Raw genomic sequence first — 25,469 nt, 5'->3', positions numbered from 1 at the left:
CGGCTGGCATGAGAATCAGCACCTCCACATCTGAAGCCAGGGTCTGCAGTCAGTAAAGAGTGGACCGTCCTCTCAAGGTTCTGACCTAATTGGAGGAGTAAAGTATCTCGGGGTTTTGAATGGAGTGTGAGATCCACAGATGGACTGGTGCAGCGTCTGCAGTATTGTGGCTCTGTGCTGGTCTGTTGTGGTGAAGAGGGAGCTGAGTTGTAAGGAGAAGCTCTCTGTTTACCAATCAGTCTCCTGAACTCTGGGTAGACTGAAAGAACGAGAATGTGGATCCAGGAGTTCTACATTTGTTTTCTCTGAAGGGTAGCTGGACTCTCCCTTAGAGACTGGGTGAGAAGTTCAGTTCTCCAAGAGAGACTCGGTAGAACCGCTTCTCCACATCCAGAGGAGACAGGTGAGGAGGTTCAGACAACTGATAAAGATGGACCCTGGACGCCTCCCTAGGGAGGTCTCTCTGTCTCTCAGCTGATCTGGGAACACCTTGTGGTCCTTCTAGTGGAGCTGGCTGTGGAAAGAGATTTCTGGACAATCCCTGATCAAGCTGCTGACCCCGAGACCTGAGTCCAGAACTAGATGATGGATGGACGGACTGAGTTTTTGTCACCTCATTTATAATGTTGACAGTACAATTGTATATAAAGTTTAGTTAATCTTAAGTGGTTTAAATGTGGTTTTCTGTTATGGAACATCAATGATTTAAAAAAGCTGAATTGACCCTCCTGCTGCCCTTGGGTCAAAATCAGGCCTTGTGGCTAAGGGCAGCAGGAGGGTTAAAACAAAAACACAGTTCAGCTGAAATAGTCCTAAAATAAATCAAGAACTACGTTTACCTCCACGCTGAAGCCTGGAGTGACTGCCAACTCCGTCACTGCTACGCGTGACGTCACAATCCCGCTCGTGTCTCCTGTGTTGCTCTTCCTCCTCATCCTTACAGCCCTGCACACTAAACACTACGTGGGTATTGAAAATACTCAAATGCTTTTTTTAACGATCCAACATCCTCTCCATTGATTCCAGTTACCAGATCACATATCAGACATTAATAAACTTGCTTATAAGGTTTTAATTCACTATAAGCGCAAGACCAAGCAAGAGTGGGGTGTTATTGGATCTTTTCGTGCGACATTTGACCAGATTTCAAGGCTTTGTATAAATATGTTTGGATATTGATAGAAACGACTGAAATCTTAACGCAAAACATGTTAAATTAACAGATTTTTTTGTATGAAGTTTAGTGCGCAGATACCCAGCACGTAGCTGGGCTGGGCTTCCCACGCTGTGGGTACAAACAAGGAAGCCCGCTCAGCCAATCAGAAGGCACGGCTGCTGGAAACGGAACATGCAGGTCCAATCACAGCCTTCCTTTGTGTCTTTTTTCCGCTTTCATTTCAAATCGTCTCTGATTGGACAATTCACCTTCGGTTGTCGTCATTTCCCTCGTGGCGCCGTGTTCGTTTCAACCAAAGAGCGAGCTCTCCGATGCGCGTCCAATGGAAATGGAAGAAAAGCTCCACCAATCAGATGCCTCGCTCATGACTGCCGCTGTCATCTCAGCCAATCAGGAGCCAGGAAACCCAGCTCGGGGCTCAACAGCTTGTTGTTCGTGAATCGCTTCGCAGCCCGAGCAAGAGAGGAAGCAACGGCGGCGGTGAATGTAAGTATAAACCTTGATAATCTTTTCGAAATAACGTTTTCCCACGACCCGGCCAGAGCGGGGCACGTTCCGGACCGGTGAGCCGGGAGATGTGCGCGGGGAGGGGCGGCTGGATGTTTCGTCCGACCGAGCCGCGCTGTGCGAACTGAATGGCAGTGAAGAAATGTGAAGCTCCTGCGCCTTTGTGGAAGAGCCGCTTATTAAATAAATAACGTCCCATCAGCTCCAGCTCCGTCCAATGTCACGGTTCGGCGGAGTAAAACTCCACTCGTCTTCGGAACCGAGCGGCAGGTCGTGTAGTCTCGGGTCGAACCTGCTCGTTTCTGCCTGTTTAAATCGCCCTGTGATGACCAACTGGCTAGTTTTAGCCAACTAGCTAATGTCGCTCCGGACGGGAGAGCGAGCTCGGCAGATCCCGCTCGGTTCGCTCGCTCTTCGGACTTTGTTGTGGGTCGGGGGTTCGGTTGTTCGGAACGGATTTCTCTCCCAGCGGCGGACGGGTTGGACGGGGGGCGGACATGGGGGTAAAGTTAGCCGAGCTAACTGACATGGCGAGCCGTGATGGCGACGTGACTCGGAGGCGCTGGGAGCGGAGCGGGAAGTCGGAGGGCTCCTCTCCGACGGTTCTGCTGCCGCTTTGAGACCCGAACCGAGCCGTTCACCGAGCCCGCACTCACCTGGACTTCACGCTTAGGCTGCTGGTTAAGTTTGTCCGGGCTGTTCGGAACACATATTTACTGATCCGGGTTGAAGGAGGGGGAGGAGCGAAGAATGCCCGAGCTAACACAAGCGCGTGGCTAGGTGGTTAGCTCCGGTTCTGATATGACCCAAAGGTTCTGAACTCAACCTGCTGAGCGCCAAAGGGTTCTGCCCTGAACCCATAAAGCTCTAAAGGTTCTGACTTAATTCTAGCTCGGCTAACCAGCTTCTTTGACTCATCACAGTTCTGAAGAACCTCTTGACTAACCCAAACTCTGGTTCTGTTTTTCAGTGATCCTTCGAGCTGGACTCCCTGGACTAGCCGAGGAGATGAAGGTGAGTGTTGGTGCTGACACACAAACCCAGCCCTTGGTCCAGGGCAGCAGCTTGGAACAGGTTTAGGTTCAGTTTCAGTTCTGTAGGACCTGACTGGTGTCCCAGTGATGGACCACTGGTTTCAGTCCAAAACCATTTTTGCCATCTGGACTGAAAATAGCAGCAGCAGCTTTAAATGAAACTCAGTCGCCTGCCTGAGGAAAGGAACGAGTAAAATAAAAGTTCTGTTTGGAGAACTGGGCAGAACTTGAATGTTGGATCCGCTGAACGACTCGTTGCATCGAGTCACTTTAAACGTTTAGAAAGCTGCTCTAAGAAACGTCCATCAAAGATCTCAACACGTGCAGGAAATAAGTCATTTACTAAACTCGTTGCTTTATTATTTTGTATCAGCTGAAACATACAGTTATAGAGCGTCAATAAGAACTATTTATGTAAAGAAAATGTACAAATTAACCCCTGAAACAACTGATGTGATGGATGAGCCTTTAGGCTCCTCATGCTGCAGTTATAAAACAATTACTGATGCATTTCAATTATCTGGGGGGGTCTAAATCTAATCAAGTTTTATTTGTTGTTTGTGGATATTTGTTACTGTCACAGTTTATGGCTTCTTTATCTGATAAAAAATATTAGAAATTATTCTTTAATGTTTCATCTTTGCATTCACTTATCAGTGGCTGCCGTGGATCCACATGTTATGATCAACCGTGCAGTAATGGACATTTGGCTGTCATCTAAAATACCATGAACTAATTTATAAATACATTTGCATATAAAAGTTAATGAAAAGCAGTTGTAAAGGACAAAACTAGAGTTGGAGCGTCGAACTTCAATACCCGAAGTAGCTATGAACCTTTTTTAGCACGTGGTGCCCGATTGTACGCATCAGTAACTGTAAAAATTGGAAATGCTATATTAGAAGCTAATGTTGTTAGCACTGTGGGTGTTCTTGTGGTTACTGAATTCGGTCATGTTTTGATAACTTCAGCTGTTTTAGACACAAGTTTTTCAGCTTTTAGACCAGAAAAGATTTACTGCAGCATGTTTCTACTACAGGAAACTACGGGAAGTCCACTGGGACACACGGCAGCAACTACTCATCTGAGCTTCCACTCTGTTCAATAAAACCCATTTTTGACTTTTTGAAAACTGATTGAGTGCGCTGGATATCCTGATGCATGCTCAATGATCCAGGTAGAAAAATCTAAACAAGTCGGGTCCTCTGGACATTTGTTTTTTTGAATGTCCAGAGGACCCGACCACTTTTTAGAGAGTGCTGGATGTTTCCACCAACATGAAGCTGTGTGGCGCAGACTAACGGGTTCATGTGTAACATCAGAACCGCTTCCTTTGTTACAAACATGAGAACAACATGTTTAAAGTCACTCTGTAAGGAGCTATATACTGTCAAATTGGAAGTTTCGTTTTTCTTATGTTAAAATTTTATTCATCAAGTTTATTTAAAACAACTGAGGTTGGCCAAGTGCTATACTGTCAAACCAAACAATACAAAAATAAGAATAAAAGGTGCCTATCGAGCACTGCAGTCATAGGTAAAACTAGTGCAAGCTCTGTTTAAATCAAAAGCTGAAGTAAAAGCAATGATTTAAAAAGATAAAAACACAATCCTTATGTTTTAATCTGGATTTCAGGACATCCAGGAAAAAACATTTGGAGGACCAGAGTCTTCCTGGTGTGTAGCTGTTAGGATCAGTTAAGTATGTTGGCATTACACCGTGTAAAAGTTAAAATTTTACACCTGTTCAGGTAAAACCTGATGTCTGACTTATTTTTAGTGAAATTAACTTCCTGTGCCAACAATTGTTTCAATGACTGGATCATTAATAGAAAGGGGGGTCCAAGACTATGGTCCTAATGTCATTACTGACATGGTCTGGTTTTGTTGTGCAGGTTCTGGTTCTATACATGCTCCAGCTGATGTGCGTGTGTGTTTCAGGCAGCAGATGAGCCTGCCTACCTGACCGTGGGGACGGAGGTCAGCGCCAAGTACAGAGGAGCCTTCTGTGAAGCCAAAATCAAGACTGTTAAACGCATGGTGAAGGTCAAGGTAAGACCCGGGCCCACAGGTTTGGACAGGTGTAATGGATCACTTATCGTTCAACCAAAGACATGCATGTTAGGTTCATTGCTAACTAAACTGACATGATGCGAACGGTAAGATCGCTCCGTCCACTTGGAAAAGTAACCCAGGGTGAGCGAACCTGACAAACTAGCAAGATGGCTGTAATGGTGGAGGTAGTGAAGCTCACGGCGTTACCTGAGGCATTTCTGCCTTATCAGCAAACATTAAGGCAAAGAAGACGGGCAACAAACATTTTTCAAAGATACTACCGGTAATACCTTAAAATAGTTACTGCAATAGAGGTTTTCATGCCGCAGAGCGACACAGGGCGATAATTTATTCTGAAATTCAGCAGGCTATGCACTGAGTGTAAACTTTACACAACCTAATAAACGCTTTGTGTTTTAACTGATCAGAGCAAACAAAGACTAAACTTATGCAACCAGAAGTTACAATATATCTACACACAAAACATAATGATTTAACCATTAAGCATACAATGTAATTATGGAGGATTTACCTGCGGTTACCTTCATACAGATGAACATGTGGTGGTTCCTGTTGATCGTTGTCGTATCAGCTGATCATCAGGTCGGCTGCAGGCCTTTATCCATCTTTTATATTTTTCCAGACTTTGTTTAGGCTTTTGGAAATGGAATAAACTGTATTTCACCCTCTAAACACTCAGGGTAACGTGTGTCTGAATTGCATGTTCCCTGCTGACAACATTTATCCATTTTTTTCTGATTATTTTTCATAAAATCCCTCTGACTGCAAAGCGTCTATAATGCAAAACTCCGACAATGTTGTCGGAGGAAAAGAGAGTCAGTTCCTGCAGGTAAGGGGCGTAGGGACAAATTGCGATCGCTGATTGGTCGGTTGCTGACAAACCTACTGGATTGATTGACAGATTGATTCAACCTTTAGTTGTACAGGTTAGTCTCATTGAGCCTCAGGGACTCATTTACAAGAGAGACCTGATTAGAATGGCGTCATGGCGACCAGATGGTGTCATGTCAGTTGTCCTTAGGTGTGGATTTGAATGGTGTTTGTCTCTCTCGGTCCCTTTGATGGACTGTGACCTGTCCTTGTGTCCCCCATCTCTCCAAGCTGGCAGAGGAGGAGGAGGAATGATGAAGCAGAGAAAAGGTTTCGCTCAGTTACCTGATGACATCAGATGATGTCACATTTTCTCTTGGCTGTCTGACCAGTCCTCTGCCAGCTTCAGTGATGAGTTCAATGTCTGTTGTCTGCATCTTCACCACGGACACATTGACCCTGAGGACAAATGCCTTTAGGACGAGACAAAAATTAAATAAATAAAATAAATTTAGAACTCTGTAGGACGGTACAGATTTCTTTAAGACACTTTCTGTCGGTCTGGGGACAAGTTGACTTGTTGTCCACCTGTTTGTCTCTGGACACCCTTAGTGTATGTTAACTTGTTGTCTATTTGTAGACATGTGGACCTGCTATATGTCTGTAGACACGTGGACCTGACGTCCTCCTGTCTGTAGACACGTGGACCTGACGTCCTCCTGTCTGTAGACACGTGGACCTGATGTCCTCCTGTCTGTAGACACGTGGACCTGATGTCCTCCTGTCTGTAGACACGTGGACCTGATGTCCTCCTGTCTGTAGGCATGTGGACCTGTTGTCTGTCTGTAGACGTGGACATGTTGTCCTCCTGTCTGGAGACGTGGACATGTTGTCCTCCTGTCTGTAGACGTGTGGACCTGTTGTTTGTCTGTAGACATGTGGACCTGCTGTCCTCCTGTCTGTAGACATGTGGACCTGCTGTCCTCCTGTCTGTCTGGAGACATGTGGACCTGCTGTCCTCCTGTCTGTCTGGAGACATGTGGACCTGATGTCCTCCCTCTCTGCAGGTGACTCTGAAAGGTGAGAACACGTCTCAGGTGGTTCAAGACGACCAGGTCAAAGGGCCCCTCAGGGTAAGATGGATTTATCCTTGGTACTGTTTGTTTGAGTTCTCAATTACATTTAAGGTTTTGTTTACCTTGTTGGACGGGTTCCGCTGATGTAAATGTTTTGGTGTGGTTCTTCAGGTGGGTTCCTCTGTGGAGGTGAAGACCAACGAGGGCGTGTGCAGCGAGGCTGTCATCAGTAAGCTGACAGATGCCAGTCTCTACACTGTGGGTAAGGTCCATTACTTCACCTTTTGATTCTGAGCTCGCATGAGGACCACAACAGGTTTATTTTACACACAAAGATCCAGAGTTTCACAGAACAGAACTTTGTAGTTCAGCTCCTGTTTAAAAAACCATGTGGTTCCTCTCAACCTGCTGTGAAGATCTACGGAAGTTAACCTGATTTATTCTAAACATTCTGAGTGAAACAGGAAGTGATGTACGTCTGCAACCATAATGGAGGCTCCGATGTGTTGTCTTTCATCACATTAAACTGGCTGAGGGGGAGTGATGAAGCAGAGAAAAGGTTTCGCTTAGTTACCTGATGACATCAGATGATGTCACATCTTCTCTTGGCTGTCTGACCAATCCACTGCCAGCTTCAGTAATGAGCCCCAAAGTTCTACAGATCTTTAGAGTGTAACAATTAATCTACTTTGTTTTTTTTGTTCATTGACATCACAGACACTACCACCAGGTGGCAGAAAAACTCCCAACGATGAGTGAGACAACACACAGCTACTGCTGCAAAAGCCCCTCCCCTTTTTGGGGATTAATGTAATGCTCCGCCCCTTTTGGGGTAAAAACTCAGTTTTGACTGACTGTAAATGCAGCTTTCAACTATCTAAAGATAATTATTTAATCTAATGTCTGATCAATGATTCCCAGGGCAATCTAGGATTAAAGTTTGTAATTTATGATGTTAACCTAACGTCCCTAATCCTGCTCCTGGTTGAAGGTCTTCCTCTTCCTCTTGTGGAAGCTAGACGGTACCGGTCTTTACTTTGTCACCTGGTCTGTGTGTGTTCCAGTTTTTGATGATGGAGATGAGAAGACTCTCCGTCGAACATCTCTGTGCCTCAAGGGGGGCAGGCATTTTGCAGTGGGTGAGGTGAGTCGTCTGCTCTGAATAAGAGTTCAGTCTGGATGTTCTAAAACCTAAAAAAAAAATCTTCTTTCCTGCAGACGTTGGACCAGCTGCCACTGACCAACCCGGAGCATTTCGGTACCCCAGTGATCGGTAAAAAGTCCAACCGAGGCGGGCGGCGCTCCTCTCAGGCTGTGTAAGTTTTTATTTTATTTTTTAATCTGTCTAACTTTGTGAACAAAGATGGAGGTGTTTTTGGTTGTAGCTGCATCGGCACCTTTCAGAACCTCCAGAATTTTTTTCTGATCCAACACAAGAAACTGGTTGAGGAGGAGTGATGAAGCAGAGAAAAGGTTTCGCTCAATTATCTGATGACATCAGATGATGTCACGCTTTCTCTTGGCTGTCTGACCAATCCGCTGCCAGCTTCAGTGATGAGCCAAAACATTACGACTGTGTCAGCGTTTTAAGAAGTCAGACGGTTTATCTACAGAACTCCTGACTTTGTGTTTGGATCTCAGAGCCGATGAGGAGAACATCACTTCATCCAGCGAGGATGAGGAGGAAGAGAGGAAGAGGCAGAGCGATGAGCTGCTGGGACAAATCTGCAGCATAGAGAATGTGGAGGAGTCCATCAATTGGTTCATAGCTCTGGTAAGCACAATTTAAATTGAGCTTATCAGGTTCTGTTCCAGTTCTTCAGGATGATCCGTATCTCCACAGTCCTGGTTCAGCGCTCTGAGAGGAACTCATAACTAATGTTCTTCCTTTCTGAGTTGAATCAAAGTTCTCATCATTCCAGTTTGGATGTTCTGATGGTGTTTGTTGGTTCTGCAGGTGGTGTTGCCCAGCTGCAGCGACGAGCTGGTGGTGAAGAAGGACCAGTATCTGGTCAGGTCTTTCCACGACGGGAAGTTGTGAGTTCAACTTTAGTTTTTCGTGTTTCTGACATCAGGTCGGATCAGAACCATCGGCTGGTTTGGTTCTAACTGGTTCTCCTGTTTTCATCCTGCAGCTACACTGTGGCAAAAAGACACGTCCACCTCATCACCTCCGTCAGCATCGCCAAGTCTCACTTTGTCAGCAGGAGAGGTGAAGCCTCCTCCTCTCCTCTCCCTGCTCCGTGCTTCCTCCACTTCCTTATCCTCCTCGTCCGTTATCTTTTGCAGGTTTCGAAGCAGCGCAGGTGTTCCTGAGGAGCAGGGAGGTTCCAGATGCGTGGAAGATGGACATGAGTCAGATCCTTGACTCGTCCTCCAGCGAAGACGACAAAGACGAAAAGGAAAGTGAGGAAGAGGAGGAGGAGGATGTTGACGAGGATGAAGGAAAGAAGCACATGAAGGAGGAGGTGAAGTTTTACACGTCTCACTTAAATGTGTTGACATATGGCACCACGCAGTCAGCTGACCTTGGCGAACACAAACACGGTGATAACTGGTGTGATAGTAGCTGAGAGTCATCCCAACACATAAATATGACTCTTAATTTAAAATTGTGGCATGAAAGGCGGCAGGCGATATGACTTTTTTTGTTGTTGTATTTTTATGAACTTTCTTTCTGTGTGTCAGCCTGAGGAAGAGCAGGACCCTGAGGAGAGAGACAACTTCCTCCAGCAGCTCTATAAGTTTATGGAGGACAGAGGTGAGCGCACTCAGAACGTCACCCTGAGAACAAACAAAACCTAAGATTCAGATTACACACAGAACAGCTAAAATAATTCAGCCATAAAAATACTAAAATACACAGACTTGTATCCTGAGCAGAACGGTTATCTTCCTGTCATCACACTCCATGTGCACGTTAAGGTTAGATATTAGTGAGTCTGTTAAATCATCATGAATTAAATTGTTTTTTTGTTCTTGTTGGAAGTGGAAAGTCATGATGTGAATCGGTTTGTTAGAGGTAGAGTCCGGTTTACGGGAGCTGCCATGTTGTATTTTTAAAACGAGGCTTTAGGGATGTTGAACTGTAAGCTCCGCCTACTTCCCCCTACACAATCATGCTGTTTGAAAGCAGCATAACCAATTACGCTGGTGTAGCTTCTCAGTCATCCAGGACACGATGAATCCAAAAAAGGTTAAAAACAAAAACAACTGGACACTCAGCAGCTGAAGACATTGTGCTTCTCATCTGAGGAGCTTTCTCAATTCAAAGAATGGAGATTGTGGAGTTTTGAGTTGAGGTGTTCTGTGCGCTGGATTCACAGGCAGATTGCCCTCACACTCCTGACGCTAGAGGATCGTTAGGGTCTTTGATAACCTGACTCACTCTGGAAGTGATGTACGTCTGCAACCATAATGGGAGGTTCAAACCTGTTGACTTTCATCACATCAAACTGGCTGAGGAGGAGTGATGAAGCAGAGAAAAGGTTTCGCTCAGTTACCTGATGACATCAGATGATGTCACATCTTCTCTTGGCTGTCTGACCAATCCACTGCCAGCTTCATTCATTGAGCATGCATCCAGGATAAATTGTCTGCGGGGTATTTTTTTAATTTTCTAGTCTGTAAAATGTCATTTGTTTACAAGAACCTAAAATGTATACAGCTACCAGCCTACAAGGGTTGCTTCAGCTTCAATTTCTGGGTTCCTGTGTCCAGTTTTTATGTTTACGTTTCAGAAGCAAAAACCTTTGACCCCATCTGTCTTTAGATCAAATATAGCATTGCTGATTCTACCCCACGCACGATGTTTGGAACTTTAAGGTCCAATCATCATCGTCACGTATTTTATTATAAAACCAGGAAACAGATTTGCTTCAGCACCTGTTTTGTTCAGAGATGAACGTTCAGCCTGAATTCAGAGACGAAAGCGTTTTTCTGTTTTCAGACTTTACTGATTGTTGGTCTCTCTGTTTCTCAGGGACTCCCATCAACAAGCCCCCTGTATTGGGCTACAAAAACCTGAACCTCTTCAAACTTTTCAGGCTGGTTTATCATCTGGGAGGCTGCCACAAGGTGAGGAGGAGGGGGTGGAGCTAATATCTGGAAGGGGATGGGGCTATATGACATATTTACTTCCTGGGAGGAGTGGGTGGAGCTAATGAAGTGTCATCGAATGTGAGTGATGATGCTAAGGAAGGTTTCGCAGGCTGGACTGAGCACCTGATGATCTTCTTGGCTGTCTGACACAACCCGATGGGTTTTCCTGTCCTGTCAGCTGATAACGTAGGTGACTGAACTCTGTGGTTCTGTTTCAGATCGAGTCTGGCACGGTGTGGAAACAGGTCTACATGGACCTGGGGATCCCCATTCTGAACTCTGCTGCGTCCTACAATGTTAAAACGGCCTACAAGAAGTAAGAAGAGCAGATTCCGAAGACACTATTGAAGGATGATCGGTTTGTTTTGACCGCTGTGTTGGTCTGACCTTTGTTCTGTCCAGGTATCTGTATGGGTTTGAGGAGTACTGCCGCACCGCCTCAATCACCTTCAGAACCATCCACCACAACAACCCCCCACCCAACATGGTTCTGAGTAACCACAAGAAGGCCCAGGCCGAGTTACAAGAGTCCACCAGCCCACAGCCGAAGATGGAGCCCGTCGAAGATAAGGAGGAGGAGGAAGAGGAGGAGGAGGAGGAAGAGGAGGAGGAGGAAGAAGAAGAAGAAGAGGAGGAGGAGGAGGAGGCCGACTCTGAGAGTGACAAGGAGATAAAGGAGAGAAAATCTTCTCTTCGGGTGAGACGTGTCTCCTTTTGTTTCAGAAACCAGGATGTAGTCTGGTCTCCATGTGTTGGGTGTGAAGTTCTGCTGAACCTGAACCCAGCGGGTCTTTGGTCTGGTTTTAGGGGAGGAGAAGGTGCGTGGGGAGTCGGATGAAGTTGTCCTCTCGACTGAATCTTCCTGGACGAGGTGAAGTGGAGAACAGTGAGGAGGAGCAACGGGAGGTGAGAACGCGCAGCAATAGAAGGATGGATGATTCCGAAAAAGGCTCAGAGGAGGAGGAAGAGGAGGATGAAGAAGAAGAGGGGGACGAGGAGACCCGCAGGAACAGGTAAGACTAAAGACATTTTCATTTCTCTGTGATGTTTAACAGTATTTAACGTCTGATCTTAAACTGCTTGTTTTAGGAGTGAGGACGGGGAGGACGAAGACTCTGTGACGGGGACGAAGGTCAGGGTGAAGTACGGCCGAGGGAAGACCCAGAAGATCTACGAAGCCCACATTAAGAAGACTGATGTGGACAACGGAGAGCAGTTCTACCTGGTCCATTACTACGGCTGGAACGTCAGGTTGGTGAAGCTCTCAGAGCTGGATTCAGAGTTCATCTGTTTTCCTGACAGACTGAGTTCTGGTACCATGGACTCAGGTGTTCTTATCTGCCTGGCTCTCTCTGATCCTCAGGTATGACGAGTGGGTGAAAGCCGATCGAATCATTTGGCCCTCAGAGAAAGGGACCAAGAAGAGGCAGAGGAGGAAGATGAAGGTGATAATTGACACGTTAGTTTCTGACAACAACCAGCCTTCAGGAAACGTTTACATTTTAGTAAATTATAGCACCAAGTAAATCCACTAAAATGTCTTAGAACAGTCTTTTACATTAAGTCTGTTGGATTTGATGTCTTCGATCATCAGAACTTACAGAAGAGTCCAGTGTGTGCTACACTTTAACCAACAGGTCTGCTTGGTTCTGGTACTGATCCAGGCACCAGAAGTGATGTCATAGTTATTCACATATCCTTTAGAATATGTTTAGTTAATAGGAAGTGATGTCATTTCTATTATTGGCATTTAAATAGAAATAGGCTGGCGCCACAGCCCACTTTATTCGAAAGAGGCTGCCATCTTTGTAAGTGCTACAGGAGCATCTTTAGTTACTGTCAGATTACATGGCAGAAAATCGTAGGTTTGAGGGGAAAACAGCTCGTCTAATGCACCGTATTAAACCAGGGTTTGTTGCTTTCTAAAGGCAGATTATGGATAATGCATTATTATTAGTAATATATTTTCCTAACTACCGTAATTACCATTAGTCCACCTATTTTATGGGTGAAATACTTTAAAAAGTAACTTGGTATATAAACTGCAAAAACTTCTACATTTTAAAGCTCATTTTATTAAAAGTCTAATCTTTTTAGAGATTTATGTAGAAAATATTGTCTTATTTTTAGAAAAAATTATGAAATCCATTCCTGTAAACTATTTAATCACTTAAAGTACAGTTCTGTTAGGATGATTGCAGCCCTCAGTCGTTTTTTTCACCGAGCAGAGAGCCCAGTTGACAGGAGGCTTATTTTAAATACTTTTGTTTTCTGTTTTCACTTTATGTACAATAAATGATTATTTAGATAAAAAGTAAAGCTTTTTTCTTTGTTCGTAGACTGATGTCACAGCATGACGTGTAGCACCTAGCAAAATGACTGCCATGACTTCTAGTGCTGTTCCATGACTTTTTAAAATTCATCAGGATACGGTGTCAAAGTATCACCATCCAACCTTACTTCCTGTTGACTGAGCCCGATTGTCTTCACGTCCCTTCAGATCAGAGACAGGGACGACCTGGACAAGGACGAAGAAAAGCAGATTCCAGTGGGGACGGTTAAACCGCCAGGGCCCAAGCGTGGTCGTCCTCAGATCAGAAACATGCACACTGGGCCCGCAGGACGCAGCGTCCTCAGAACCACCAGCAGTGAAAGACAGTCCAATGGCAAGAACGAGACAGATCCAATGGCCAACATGGCTAACGGAGACGGTAAGAGAGAGAGCTATCCATTGCAGCAGGGTTATGATGTCAGAACTGTTTATTTTATAGCTCCTCCTCATCTCTACAGATACGCCTCGCAGGAGAACCAGGAGGACCTCTGGAATGTACGAATCGGACCGGGTGTCTAATGGTGAGAACACGTCCACTTCCTGTTTCCTGCTAAACAACCGTACCTCTATATCTAACCTCTCCTCCCCTGCAGAGGATTCTGGGAACTCCTCAGACAACAGCGAATCCGATGATGAACCAGAGAAGATGGACAGGTTGTCGCCATGGCAGGAGACTGCTGAAGCTCCGCCCAGTCAGCCAGAGGAGGAGCCAGAGGGGGAGAAAAAGACAATTGAAGAGTCTGATGTTATTGTTAGCATAGCAACGTCGTCTCTGCTGCCAGCTGCTGCGGACTGTCCCAGCATGCTTCAGGAGAATGCTGAGGAAGTGCTGAGCCAATCAGAAAAGCAGCAGGGGGAGGAGCCTGGAGTGATGTCGTCACACCTGGACAGAGTAAGCCCAATGTCCAGCCCAGACAGGACCAAGATGTCACCTGGACAGGAAGTCCTCCCCCAGACATCCCCCAGCAGGATGCTCCCCCAGCAGCTGGTGTCCTTGTCCCCCCGCATCACGGAAGACCACGCGCACTCATCTGTCCTGTCCTCCCCCAAGGTCAAAGGACGCAGGACTATCCTCAAGGAGGCAAGCTCAGAGGCTCCGCCCACTATCCCTCTTTGTAGTACCAGCCCCACCCACAACTCTCCCCCCAGCCCTCCTCGGGCTGTTGTGCTGTCTTCTCGCAGCATCCTCAAGAGACAGGAGGAGCCCATGGTGGTCCTCCATTGCCTCCCCACTCAGCACCTCCCACCCAAGTCTCCCTCTGCCAACTCTGACACAGACTCTGCCACTGAGGAGGAGGAGCTGCTCCTCCAGGAGAGGAGCACCACCACCCAGGAACAGGAGGAGGAGAAGCTGACCCCCCAGGAGAGGAGCAACTCTGTCATGAAAAGAAAGGCAGCAGAGGAGGAGCTGCTCCCCCAGGAGAGGAGCAGCTCCTCCCCAAGGAAGAAAGGGACGGAGAAGAAACTTTGTCCTGAAAAAAGGCAGGAAGAGGCTCCCTCCCCCTCCAAACCTCCTCGTTCCCCGCTGCGCCCCAACAAGAGGAGCGACGAAGGTCTGAATGCCGAGGAGGGGGCCCTCTCTCTTGAAAAGGAGGTGCAAACTAAGTTTGCAGAGGAGCTTCTGGTGGATGGCACTATTAAGGAAGCAGAGGTGCATGCTGGGAATCCTCTCCCTGCAGCAGAAGACCCTACCTCCCCTGTTGAGGAGGTGGAGCCTCAGATGGGCCCAGACTCCCTGGTTTGTCATGAGGTGGACCTGGACGATCCGGATGAGAAGGAGAAGCCCACCTCCTCAGCAGAACATCTCCTCCTGATGGTGAGAGAGGAGCAGCAGATTCTGCCCGCCCTGCCCCTGGTGGTCCACTCCTCCCTCCCGCCCCACCTCCCCAAGGCTCAGGTCAGGCCCTTCCTAATAGCTGCCAACCCTGCCCCCTGCTCTGAGGATCTGCCTCTGGTCACTGGTGGGGGGCAGGAGGGAGACTCCAGTCCTGGGTTTGAGGGCAGCACCTCCTCGTCCTCCACCTGCCTGCTGTCTCTGCAGGACAACAAGGACCGAGGTAGGGACGGGAGACAGCACACCACTCTGATCCAATCCTGGGTTTGTCGTCTAACGCATGTGACCTTTGACCCCTTAGGTCAGAAGAGGGTGAACGACTGCGACTCCAGCCCGTCCGCCAAGAAACACAAACGGAACCAAAAACGGACCCACACGCCCGCCAAGGTGGACAAGAATGGAGCAGGTGAGAGCATGTCCTCTGTCAGGAACCTGTTTCAAGGGTCAGAACACGAGAACGACCCCTGACCCCCCTCATCTGTCTCCACAGGACACAGCAGCGACAGCGAGGACCAGTCTCGTCTCTCCTCAGTATCCAAGTCTCAGAAGTCCCGATGTCCGAGTTTCTTGTCTCCATCTGCTCACTGTAAAGACAAACGGAACTCCCCGTCCCCTCAGCGCTCCTACAAGTGGACCCTACAGCTCGGTACACACACACACACACAGTCTGAGTCTAATACTACAAGATCCAAACGTTTCAAACACAAGCAGATCTTTCTGTCTGAAGAATGATGTCCAGCTGTTAGTTCTGGGTCTGGTTGATTCTCAGACCCATACTTGCAAACTTGTCGCTTTTCGGCAAAATTCACAGATTTCAATTAAAAAAAATCTTATTTACGTGAATCATCGATCCGAAAGTTCAAGCACAGCCCCTCTGTAATCCTAGATGGATTTCAGAACCGAGCTGATGGTGTTTTTACAGAAATGTTTAATCAGAACCGGGCTCTTGGTGATTCACGTCCTAAAACTGCATCCAAACTAATAGTTCTGGCAGAGCTCCGAACCGGTCTGGTTTTAAAGACCTAGAAGACCCTTATTGACATTTGACCCTCCTCTTTTCTCAGACGAGTTGGACAATATGTCCAGCACAGACAGGATCTCCTTCCTGCAGGAGAAGCTGCAGGAGATCAGGAAGTACTACCTGAGCCTGAAGTCCGAGGTGGCCTCCATCGACAGGCGAAGGAAGAGACTAAAGAAGAAGGAGAGGGAAGGTGGGAGCACCAGGGCATGCTGGGAAATATGAGTTCATAACATCAACCTGAACACCAGGAAGTTAAAAACTGGCATTAATTACATTTGATAGTTTTAATGCAGAATAAAGTGAATGGTGAACCATGCATGCAAACAGGAAGTCCTTTCTGGGTTCTTATTGGTTCTGTTTGTCCTCCTCAGTGTCCAACACAACGGTGTCCACCTCATCGGGTTCCTCTGACACGGGCATGAGTCCAACCTCAGCCTCGCCCACTCAGAACACCTTGGCTGTGGAGTGCAGGTGATGATACGCCCACAGAGCTCCGCCCCATCCCCACAAAGACTCCGCCCACTACGTAGGCCCCGAGCTAAAGAAGGAGACACAGACTCCCAGTTGAGACTGACGCAGTGGCTGACGGGAACCCGCCACTTTTCGTGTGGCAGCACAGAGGCTCCGCCCCCTCACTTCCTGTTCGAGGAGGCAGATGGCAGCACGCCATTTGAGTGGATACAGAACGCCGCCTTTGTTTCCTCATTTCACAATAATTCGCCGCTTGTCGAAGGCGGAGTCAGAGGGGGGTCAGAGGTCAGCGAATCCTGAGCCTTCCCTCCACCTTTAATTTATTCACGTCAATATAAACAAACCAACGTTCGGCTTCTTTTTGTTTTGGTCTTTCAATAGAATTAAAGCTTTTATTTTGAAAATGGAAAAGTGAAGGAGGCTGAAAATTAAAACATTAATTAAATTCTTTTTTCACCAGCAACTTTCAAACTTTATTTTTTAAAATCTGAAATTTTGCTAAGACGAAAACAAAAGTTGTTGATTTTTCTGGAATGGACTAAAAATCTGATCTACTTAATTTTCAGATGTTTGACCAGTCAAATCAAACGGATTCATTTTAAAAGTGAATCTGGAGTTATTTTGACCTTCATCAGTTAAACCAGAATCTGGATTTAAAGCCCCTCAGAGGACTGAATGTGACTTTCTGTCAACGATGCACTTCTGACCCGTTTTCAGGGACGGTTGCTCTGGAGGACCTCTTTCTCATTTTCTGCGTCGGGTTCAGGCAGACGGCTCCTCTACACGTTTGTTTTGTACAGAAAATAAAAATCCACACCTGTATTTGAATTTTACACGCCTGCTACAAAGGATTTCTAATATTTTCTAAGAGAAGACCGTTTGTATTGTAGTATTACAAACTCTGTGTATTTTTTGTTTGTTTTGCTGGCGGTGCTTCGGAGCGACGATGTAAATACAGAAACGGTGTGAGAGCACAATGAGCAGCGTCTGTTTCTAATAAAGTTTTTAACAGTTTATTGTTAAGCGGTGTCATTTAACGCACGGTAAACCTGATGGTGCAGATTTCAGAATTATAAGACATCGACCAGTGACCCGGAAACGTTTTATTTTCCAAAACAAAGACATGAAAGTTCACAATATATATAAAAAAAAAAGTTGTGTTTACATGTTATCTTCATCAGAGTCATCCTCTTCCTCCAGAGAATCCTGAAACAGAAAACAGAGCTTTTATGAACTATAGGAACCTTTACCATCGCCTGCAGTGTCATAAATGAACTACAGGAACTGCTCTAAATTAATTCAGGTTCTCTGGATGGATTCTTTTTGGTTGAAACGTTTAGTCTTTTATCCAAAAGACCGTCAGTCTGAGGAGCTGCAACAAACTCAGTCTTGTGTGTGCTGATATCTAACTCCTCCCTCACCATGGCAACAGTTTCCACCTGCCTGAAGACCGCCACAATCATCCCAGTTCCCAAGAGCTCTGCAGTGACTGGTCTGAATGACTACTGGCCAGTAACCCTCACCCCAATAATCACTAAATGCTTTGAAACTGGTCATGATCCACATAAAAGCTACCATCAACGAGGACCCTCACCCGTACGCATAACGCAAAAATCGATCAACAGAAGACACCATCTCCTCTGTGGTCCACACTGCTCTCGCCCACCTGGAGCAGAAAGACTTGTGTCCGTATGCTCTTTGTGGACTTCACGTCTGTCTTCAACACCACGGTCCCCCAGACCCTGATGGACAAACTATTCACACTAAGACTAAGCCCCTCCATTTGCAACTGAGTCCTAGACTTCTTAACAGACTGCAGTCAGTGAGGATCCACAACTTCTCCATAGTTCTCAGCACTAGCTTCCCTCAGGGATGTGTGCTGAGCCCCCTCCTGTTCACTCTGCTCACGTATGATTGTGCAGCTACCCATCCAGTCTGTCACATTGTAAAGTTTGCAGATGATAAGGTGGTGGGATGCATCACAAACAACGATGAGTCCAGCTACAGGCAGGAGGTGGAACACCTGGAGCGCCGGTACAGGAAGAACAACCTTCGCATCAATGTGAAGAAGACGAAGGAGATGGTCGTGGACTTCAGAAGGAAAAAACACAGCTACCCACTCACCAGAATATAGGAGGATCTGTGGTGGAAGTGGTCTCCAGCTACAAGTACTTGGGTGTAAACCTGAATGGCAACCTCAGCTGGAGCAACAACACACCAGCCTGATCAAGAAAGCTCATCAGAGACTACTTCCTCAGACGGCAGAGACGAGCTGGTCTGGGAAGCTCAGTCCTCACCTCCTTCTACAGGTGTGCAGTGGCTGCACAGCTGCAGAAAAAAAAGATTTGCAGAGAGTGGTGAAGGCTGCACAGAAGTCTGTTGGAGTTGGTCTCCCCACCATCACAGACGTCTACACCTCCAGATGCAGGAAGAGGGCCACCTGCATCATGAAGGACCCCACTCACCCAGCACACACACTTTTTGCCCCGCTCCCCTCAGGAAGGAGGTTGCAGAACCCAAGTATAGAACCACTAGACTGAGGAACAGCTTCTACCCTGAAGCTGTTAGCCTCATGAATCTCTAACCAGAATAATCACTGAAAAGAAAAATCACTGTAATGTTGGAAGTTTAATCTTGCTGGAGGCCCGGTCTGGTCGACTCTGACTCATAACCTGGTTCAGAACAGATCATACTGTCAACTGCTCACAATGAATGATCCCTGGTTCACCACCAGATAGGGAGTCACTTTCGTTTGCTTGCTTCCAACGCTTAGATAGATTTGCACATCACCACATTATCCACCAACAGGAACAAATAAGACCAATGAGGTCACACATAGTCACTCCATTGATACACTCTGATAGGCTGTGCCTGCCCCGGATGTGAAGGTGGAGCCAAGGGCCAACATAAGCTATGTTCTGTTTAGAGCTGTCATTTCTAACCCGGAGCCCGGCCCCACCTGACCCAGATTTGGACCGGGCCAGGCCATAAAAATGTGCTTAATGTGTGGGCCGGGTCGGTGTCGGGCTTTTTATAGCAGGGACGAGCGTGGCCGACGATCCACTATATGCAAACATGGCTTGCCATACTACACCTGCTGCATGCATGCAGCCATTTGACCGCGCGCTGACCGGCTGGTTGAAAGAGGTAAAAAGTTTTGTTAGGTTTCAGATGGACTACTGCCAGCGATCCATCATCCCAAATGGACGTTCATTCAGCCGCTGCATTCAGCGGACGCGCGCGGCTGACGACTCAAACAGGTGAGATCACAAAATATCTGACATGTCAGAGCAGGGTCCAATGCAGGCAAAAGCAGGGGAAGCATTTAATGCGCTTTGATAGCTCCTCAGCTCCAATCTTCTGCCCCCTCAGCCGCACATTAATAATAGTTGGTGATCAAAGCTTAATTAAAAATGTCGGGGGGGTGTTGGGTTGGACCTGTAATTACTGTTAAATCGTCGAATCGGGTAGGGTTCGGAGATGATGGCTGCGGGCCGGGATGGTTTGGATTATTTGAACCCGAGTGCAACTCTAGTTCTGTTGCACGAGGCCTCCGCTTCCGTTTCCTGGTTAAGACGGGTCGGACGGACGCCTTAGCGCTGAGCTGGTAACTTTTCCTGCCTTATAAACATTAAATGGTAAATAGAATTTACTTCTCTTGATTTTAGTGAGTTCGTGTGAGTTTCCTCTCCACCTGGGAACAAAAGAACCGGAAGGGTGCCGTGGTCGGACGGCTGACAGTAATGCTACTTTAATTGGTGCTGCTGATTATCCATGCTGCTGATCTCATGCTGCTGTATTCATTCATACCTATATGCTCACCAGACTCATGCTCGGGCTGCTGTTACACCGTGTTGTTTTGCATTGTTAGTGTTTAGCGTATATCTTAGATCTTTTAGCGTAACGTCTGATGTTTGTTTTAACGTATACCTTGGTGTACGTCTTGCTCAGAGACACCACGACATGTGCGAATGGCTTGGGATCGAACCTGGGACTTTCGGCCCAAAGTCAGCTGCCCTGCCTCTACTACATATCGGCCCCCATAGGAACTGTTATGTTCTTTACAAGATTATAAATGAACTATAGGAACCTTTATTGAACCCTGCAGGACTACGCTTGAACTATAGGACTCTTTACTGCCCCCTTCAGGATCATAACTGAACAATAGGAACCTTTATTGAACCCTGCAGGACTACGCTTGAACTATAGGACTCTTTACTGCCCTCTGCAGGACCACACCCGAACTATAGGAACCTTTACTGCACCCAGTAAACTCAGGTGTGTGTAGCTCACCTTTGCATATTTCTCTGCTTCCTCTCTGACGTCTTTGGGAACAAACTCGTGTCGTCCGTTTGTGACTGAAGAAAACAGGAGAAGAAGAAGAGTGTTACCATGAGAACAGCAGTCTGGATCCAGTCTGATCTCTGACTGGATCTTACCTTCTCCAACCCAGCTGAGTTCCAGTTCAAACGCTTTGTCCTTCACCTCGTCGTGAACGATGTAGATTCTGAAAAACAGAATTTAAACTTTGTCACTTTTAATGCTTTTCATAAAATCGTTAAATCTATTTTGACAATTCTTCATATTTCAAATGAATCATCATTTAAGGAAAGAAAATAAAATGAACGTTGAGGTTTGAACTCACATTTTAGCGACTTCTTTAACGAGTTCTCTGCACGTCATGTCTTTCATCTGAGAAACAGAAACATTGGCACATTTTTACACTTCATTACTGATCAGAGGGTTCTGCTCTGGTGGTTTTGATGATCCGGTCTCACCTGCAGTTTTTCAATCTCGGTCTTTGCAGCCTGTTTTGCTTTTCCGATTGCGCAGCCCCAGTAACCCTGAACACAAATGGGACATTAGCAGAGATTACAGCAGAAAAGAATCTTGTGACTTAAGTATTTTCTACACCAGGACCCAAACACGACACATTACAGTATACCGAGTACATGACCGCAGTAAACATACAGTGTTTGTGATACTGATTTGGTACCATTCGATTTGGATTTGGTCTTTTAGTACCAAAAGACTTCTTCACACTGAAAATAATAAAAAATAAAAGACAAAATGTTTCCACAAAGAAGAATCTATCCAGAGGACCTGACTCAACCGTGATAGAGTTATCTACCTGGATTACTGAGCTGCATCAGGACAATTTACTCTGTACATGACCTTAGTAAAAGTACACAGTACTTTGTATATACAAACGTCCTGGGGAGGTCTGTGAGTGGTGCGGGAAGAGGGGGTGGGGTGATGACGTATCAGTTAAGTGTCTCCCCCGGCTGCAGTGAAGTGAGTTTAACACATAGACATTTAATAATTTATTACATGTCATCACCTTGGTTTGGGTAGCGGGGGGGTGTCCTTGGAAAATAGTCCAGGAAACCCTGATTGGTGCTCTCACCTGCAGTCTGTCTGAGTCAGGAACACTGCTAACTGTGAACCAGACAGCACGACCCGTCCTGCTCTGACTGGGTCAAACTGTGGCTCTGGTTCAGTTTATTTGTTGAAAGCAGCATCAGCTTAATCCCTGTATCATCATTAGATTGGATGGATTTAAAAATACCAAAACAAAACTACAAAAAAACTTGTTCCCCTTTCATTTTCATTTATCAGGCTCCTCTCTTGTGGAATCAACTTCCAGTTTCTGTCCATAAGGTTGACACAATGTTCAGTTTTAAGACTGGGTTTAAGACTCTCCTTTTTGATAAACACTATAGTTGGGATTGGCTTGGGTTTCCTGAGCTATCCCTTAGTTATAGGTTTAAGACTGCTGGAGGACAAATTGACCACATTTTCTCTCTCTGCTGCTTCTTTACTTGCTCTACCTGTTTGTATTTGTAATTATTTCTATCTTAACGTGTTTCTTTAATCTTTCCTCCAACAGAAAGTTCATCTGGACCCATCATTCTGTGTCTGTTTGTTTCTACTTCCTGTCCTCTCAAACCTCAGCCAGTAGATGGCCGCTTGTCCTGAGCCTGGTTCTACTGGTGGTTTCTCCCCGTTAAAGAGAGTTTTTCCTTTCCACCGTCTCCTTTGTGCTTGCTCAGGATGGGAGACTGTGACAAAGTGAATGTTCAACACAATCTGCTGCTTCCTTAGATAGAGAACTTTTACTAATTGGCTTTTATAAAGTATGTGAATGTTTCTGTTCAGTGCCCTGAGACAACTTCTGTTGTGACTTGGCGCTAAATAAATAAATTGAATTTAAATAATTTTTTACAGATGATGGAAATCTGTCACAGCAACAGAGAACTTTAATCCCTGTCAATGTCAATTTTATTTATATGGCACATTTATAAACAAAGTTGACCAAAGTGCTTCACAAACAGGAAATCAGCAATAAAATAAACGAAAGTGTTAGTGAATCAAAATGAGTGAGACAGTTTGATTCAGACTGATCAGTTAGGAAATCCGTGTTAGTGACGACAGAGAACAAACGGTCCTTTTCTTTTATTTCAGCTCTTTATAACGATGATATTAAAATATTATTTATGAACTTCAAGTGGAAAAACATAAACAATGTAGTGTAAAGTAAAATGACCCACGTGTGAGATCCCGGACGGGTCCACCATGTAGAGCTGAGGCCCGTCGTCTTTGTCGTACGAGCCCAGGATGAAACTGAGTCCAACAGAACCACAGAACTTGTATTAGAAAGAACTCACCTTAAAACCAATTAATTTTACAATTTATAAGATTAAAAACAGATTAAAGTTCTGTTGGGACTGAGACCGACCTGCAGCCGAAAGGTCTGACGGCGCTGTACAGTGTGTAGGCATGGACGTACATCGCCACCCTGTCCGACAGGTGCTGTAGGACATACAGAGACAGACATGAGGATAGACAAGAGGACCATACAAGAGACAGACAAGAGGACCAGACAAAAGACAGACATGAGGACAGACAGAAACTGACACGAAGACACACACAGACGTGGACAAACATGAGGACAAACAGAGAAAGAAACAAGACATGAGGACATACACAGGGCCCGACATGAAGACAAACAGAAAAAAACGAGGACACACACACAGAGACAGACATGAGGACAAACAAGAGACGGACATGAGGACAAACAAAGAACAACATGAGGACAAACAGAAACTGACAAAGGCAGACACATATGTGGACAAACACAGAGCCAGACATGAGGACAGAGACAGACAGAAATAGACATGAGGACAGACAACAGATAGACATGACGACAGACAGAAACTGACACGAAGACAGACACAGAGACAGACATTAGGGCGCACACAGAGACATAGGAGCGTTACCTTCAGAGGAATGTCGTGTCCATAGTTTGACCTGAAGTTGGACGCTTCTTCTCGAGCGACTTCAGCCAGAGAGCGAGCGTCGGCTAACAGACCAGCTACTGCCTGCAGGGAGGGACAGGACGGAGGGACACTGACCAGTCTGAGTCATACTGTCTCATACATACTGATTCAGAACAGTTAGTTTTGTGGTTGAGCCAGTGATGTCACGTTGTTTATATCACTACAAACATACAAAAGGACGTGTTGCCGCAGTGATGAGCTTGTCATGCATCTCATCTAAAATAAATCACATCAAAGGACAGAGTTTCTGTTAATCTAATGTCCTGTGTGTGTGCATGTGTGTTACCATGCCAACATGTCTGTCAATATTGAAGATGCGTTTATTGGAGCCATCCTCATATAGTTTGGACAGGACGAGCTTCTCCACCCCAAACACAATCCCGTCCTTACAACGGATCCCGATGGCTGTGCTGCACACACACATACACAATTAGGTCTCACTTCCAGACACAGTGTGTGTGTGTTTCACAGCTCAGGTAAAGGAAGAACAAACTGACCTGCTGTTCTCCACAGCCTTCATTGCGTACTCCACCTGGAACACCCGCCCATCAGGAGAGAAGGTGGAGGCCGACAGGTCATACTGCAGAACAACACACAGCGTTAACATCATAAAATTAATCTGTGTAAATGATAAAAAGCAGGTGCATTCTTTAATAGCTTTTGGCTCAGTCCACATTATCTGTAAAAAATAAAAAAAATAAAAATAATATTCTTGTTCTTCATTTTTTTTTTTCATTCAACCTTTTTTTATACAGGTTAGTGTCACTGAGCCTCGAGGACTCGGTTACAAGAGACCTGTTTAAAGAGATGTTAAGAGAAGCATTTATTCACACGGTTTAAGTTCAACTTAAAGAAAAAAATCAGTTGCATCTGTACAGAATTTCTTTTTTACTAATTATGTTTTCTCCACGTGTAAACCAACTTTAAATATAATTTAGAATAACATAGCACAGCCGCTCTATAAACTCGGGAATTTAAAGTAAAGTTTTCTGGCAGTAATGTTATTTTTGTTTGCTTACTTCAATCCCGAATGAACATAACTAGTTTATTTAAGAGAAAAACGTATTAAAATCTGCTGTTTACGTTGCATTTATGAGCTAAAAATCACACAAACTTAAAAAAATCCTATTTAAGAACAGAGTCTGGCAGGCACCGGAGCTAACCGTTAGCAGCTAACTGGTAGCAACATGTTAACAGAAAAATTGAAGTTTATTTAAACTCAATTTTGTACCAAAAGTGTAATGAAAACTTTGATTTTTTTTGTTTGTATAAACAGTAGGTACATTTAATTAAATGGAAACATAAAACAGTTACACTTTCACTTTAGCTTCAGCTAACAGGCCGGTCTGTGACTCAGCAAGCTAACATGTTGCTGTAAGAGAAATTTCTGTTAAATAAAATGTTTTGTTTTTTTTTCAGTTAGAAACGGACTAAACACGAACAGAACTCTCAAACTAGAGCTAATATAAAGTCTATAAGCGTCTGAAAAACTCACCCCGGTCCCGATAGAGCTCATTTTCAAACACTCTGTACTCAGTACAGATCTAAACTGTACTTCCGGGGTTATTCACCAACTTCCGGCTCCTGCCTTCACAATAAAAGTCTCGCAGCACATCAAAACTATTTTCGACACCTGCCTGTTTTTTCTCTGAATTCAGTAGCGTTCACACAGGATTTATTTATTTTTTTCA

General features: G+C 45.5%; 2 protein-coding genes and 4 non-coding genes across 6 annotated transcripts; 5 read left to right on the top strand and 1 right to left on the bottom strand.

Moving 5' to 3' along the window:
- Positions 1-1,609: 1,609 nt before the first annotated feature.
- arid4a (AT rich interactive domain 4A (RBP1-like)) lies at positions 1,610-16,505 on the top strand. The gene is made up of 25 exons (XM_037695456.1): positions 1,610-1,663; positions 2,655-2,698; positions 4,659-4,769; positions 6,671-6,736; positions 6,851-6,941; positions 7,744-7,823; positions 7,898-7,995; positions 8,321-8,453; positions 8,637-8,716; positions 8,815-8,891; positions 8,969-9,147; positions 9,368-9,440; positions 10,662-10,756; positions 10,999-11,096; positions 11,183-11,477; positions 11,588-11,793; positions 11,870-12,031; positions 12,144-12,225; positions 13,281-13,491; positions 13,571-13,633; positions 13,706-15,169; positions 15,248-15,352; positions 15,437-15,592; positions 16,011-16,157; positions 16,339-16,505. Exons 2-25 carry the CDS (start codon positions 2,693-2,695, stop codon positions 16,440-16,442), a joined length of 4,182 nt encoding a protein of 1,393 aa, XP_037551384.1. The 5' UTR covers positions 1,610-1,663; positions 2,655-2,692; the 3' UTR covers positions 16,443-16,505.
- On the top strand, positions 5,910-5,995 carry LOC119427940. Its single transcript, XR_005187674.1, has one exon. It is a non-coding gene; the product is annotated as a small nucleolar RNA SNORD53/SNORD92 (small nucleolar RNA).
- On the top strand, positions 7,215-7,300 carry LOC119427939. Its single transcript, XR_005187673.1, has one exon. It is a non-coding gene; the product is annotated as a small nucleolar RNA SNORD53/SNORD92 (small nucleolar RNA).
- LOC119427936 lies at positions 8,129-8,214 on the top strand. The gene has a single exon (XR_005187671.1). It is a non-coding gene; the product is annotated as a small nucleolar RNA SNORD53/SNORD92 (small nucleolar RNA).
- On the top strand, positions 10,144-10,229 carry LOC119427937. Its single transcript, XR_005187672.1, has one exon. It is a non-coding gene; the product is annotated as a small nucleolar RNA SNORD53/SNORD92 (small nucleolar RNA).
- A 992-nt stretch (positions 16,506-17,497) lies between the features above and the next one.
- psma3 (proteasome 20S subunit alpha 3) lies at positions 17,498-25,344 on the bottom strand. The gene is made up of 11 exons (XM_037695272.1): positions 25,274-25,344; positions 24,276-24,358; positions 24,065-24,188; positions 23,719-23,820; positions 23,178-23,251; positions 22,990-23,062; positions 21,217-21,282; positions 21,084-21,130; positions 20,878-20,945; positions 20,732-20,796; positions 17,498-17,644 (listed from the first exon to the last, which is right to left on the bottom strand). Exons 1-11 carry the CDS (start codon positions 25,292-25,294, stop codon positions 17,600-17,602), a joined length of 768 nt encoding a protein of 255 aa, XP_037551200.1. The 5' UTR covers positions 25,295-25,344; the 3' UTR covers positions 17,498-17,599.
- Between the last annotated feature and the right edge of the window lie 125 nt (positions 25,345-25,469).

This window comes from Nematolebias whitei, chromosome 21, assembly GCF_014905685.2.
Source record: "Nematolebias whitei isolate Nwh7 chromosome 21, NemWhi1, whole genome shotgun sequence".
Classification (NCBI taxonomy): domain Eukaryota; kingdom Metazoa; phylum Chordata; class Actinopteri; order Cyprinodontiformes; family Rivulidae; genus Nematolebias; species Nematolebias whitei.
This window is presented reverse-complemented; position numbering and strand designations above follow the sequence as displayed.

Bases quoted from the DNA above. Each gene is read 5' to 3' on its own strand.
- arid4a (XM_037695456.1), top strand. The intron at 12,226-13,280 runs GTGATAATTGAC...ACGTCCCTTCAG, and splicing joins GGCAGAGGAGGAAGATGAAG to ATCAGAGACAGGGACGACCT. The intron at 15,353-15,436 runs GTGAGAGCATGT...CTGTCTCCACAG, and splicing joins GGTGGACAAGAATGGAGCAG to GACACAGCAGCGACAGCGAG.
- psma3 (XM_037695272.1), bottom strand. From the start codon at position 25,294: ATGAGCTCTATCGGGACCGGG. The intron at 21,283-22,989 runs GTGGGTCATTTT...ATTTGTGTTCAG, and splicing joins ACCCGTCCGGGATCTCACAC to GGTTACTGGGGCTGCGCAAT. The intron at 21,131-21,216 runs GTGAGACCGGAT...TCTGTTTCTCAG, and splicing joins CCGAGATTGAAAAACTGCAG to ATGAAAGACATGACGTGCAG.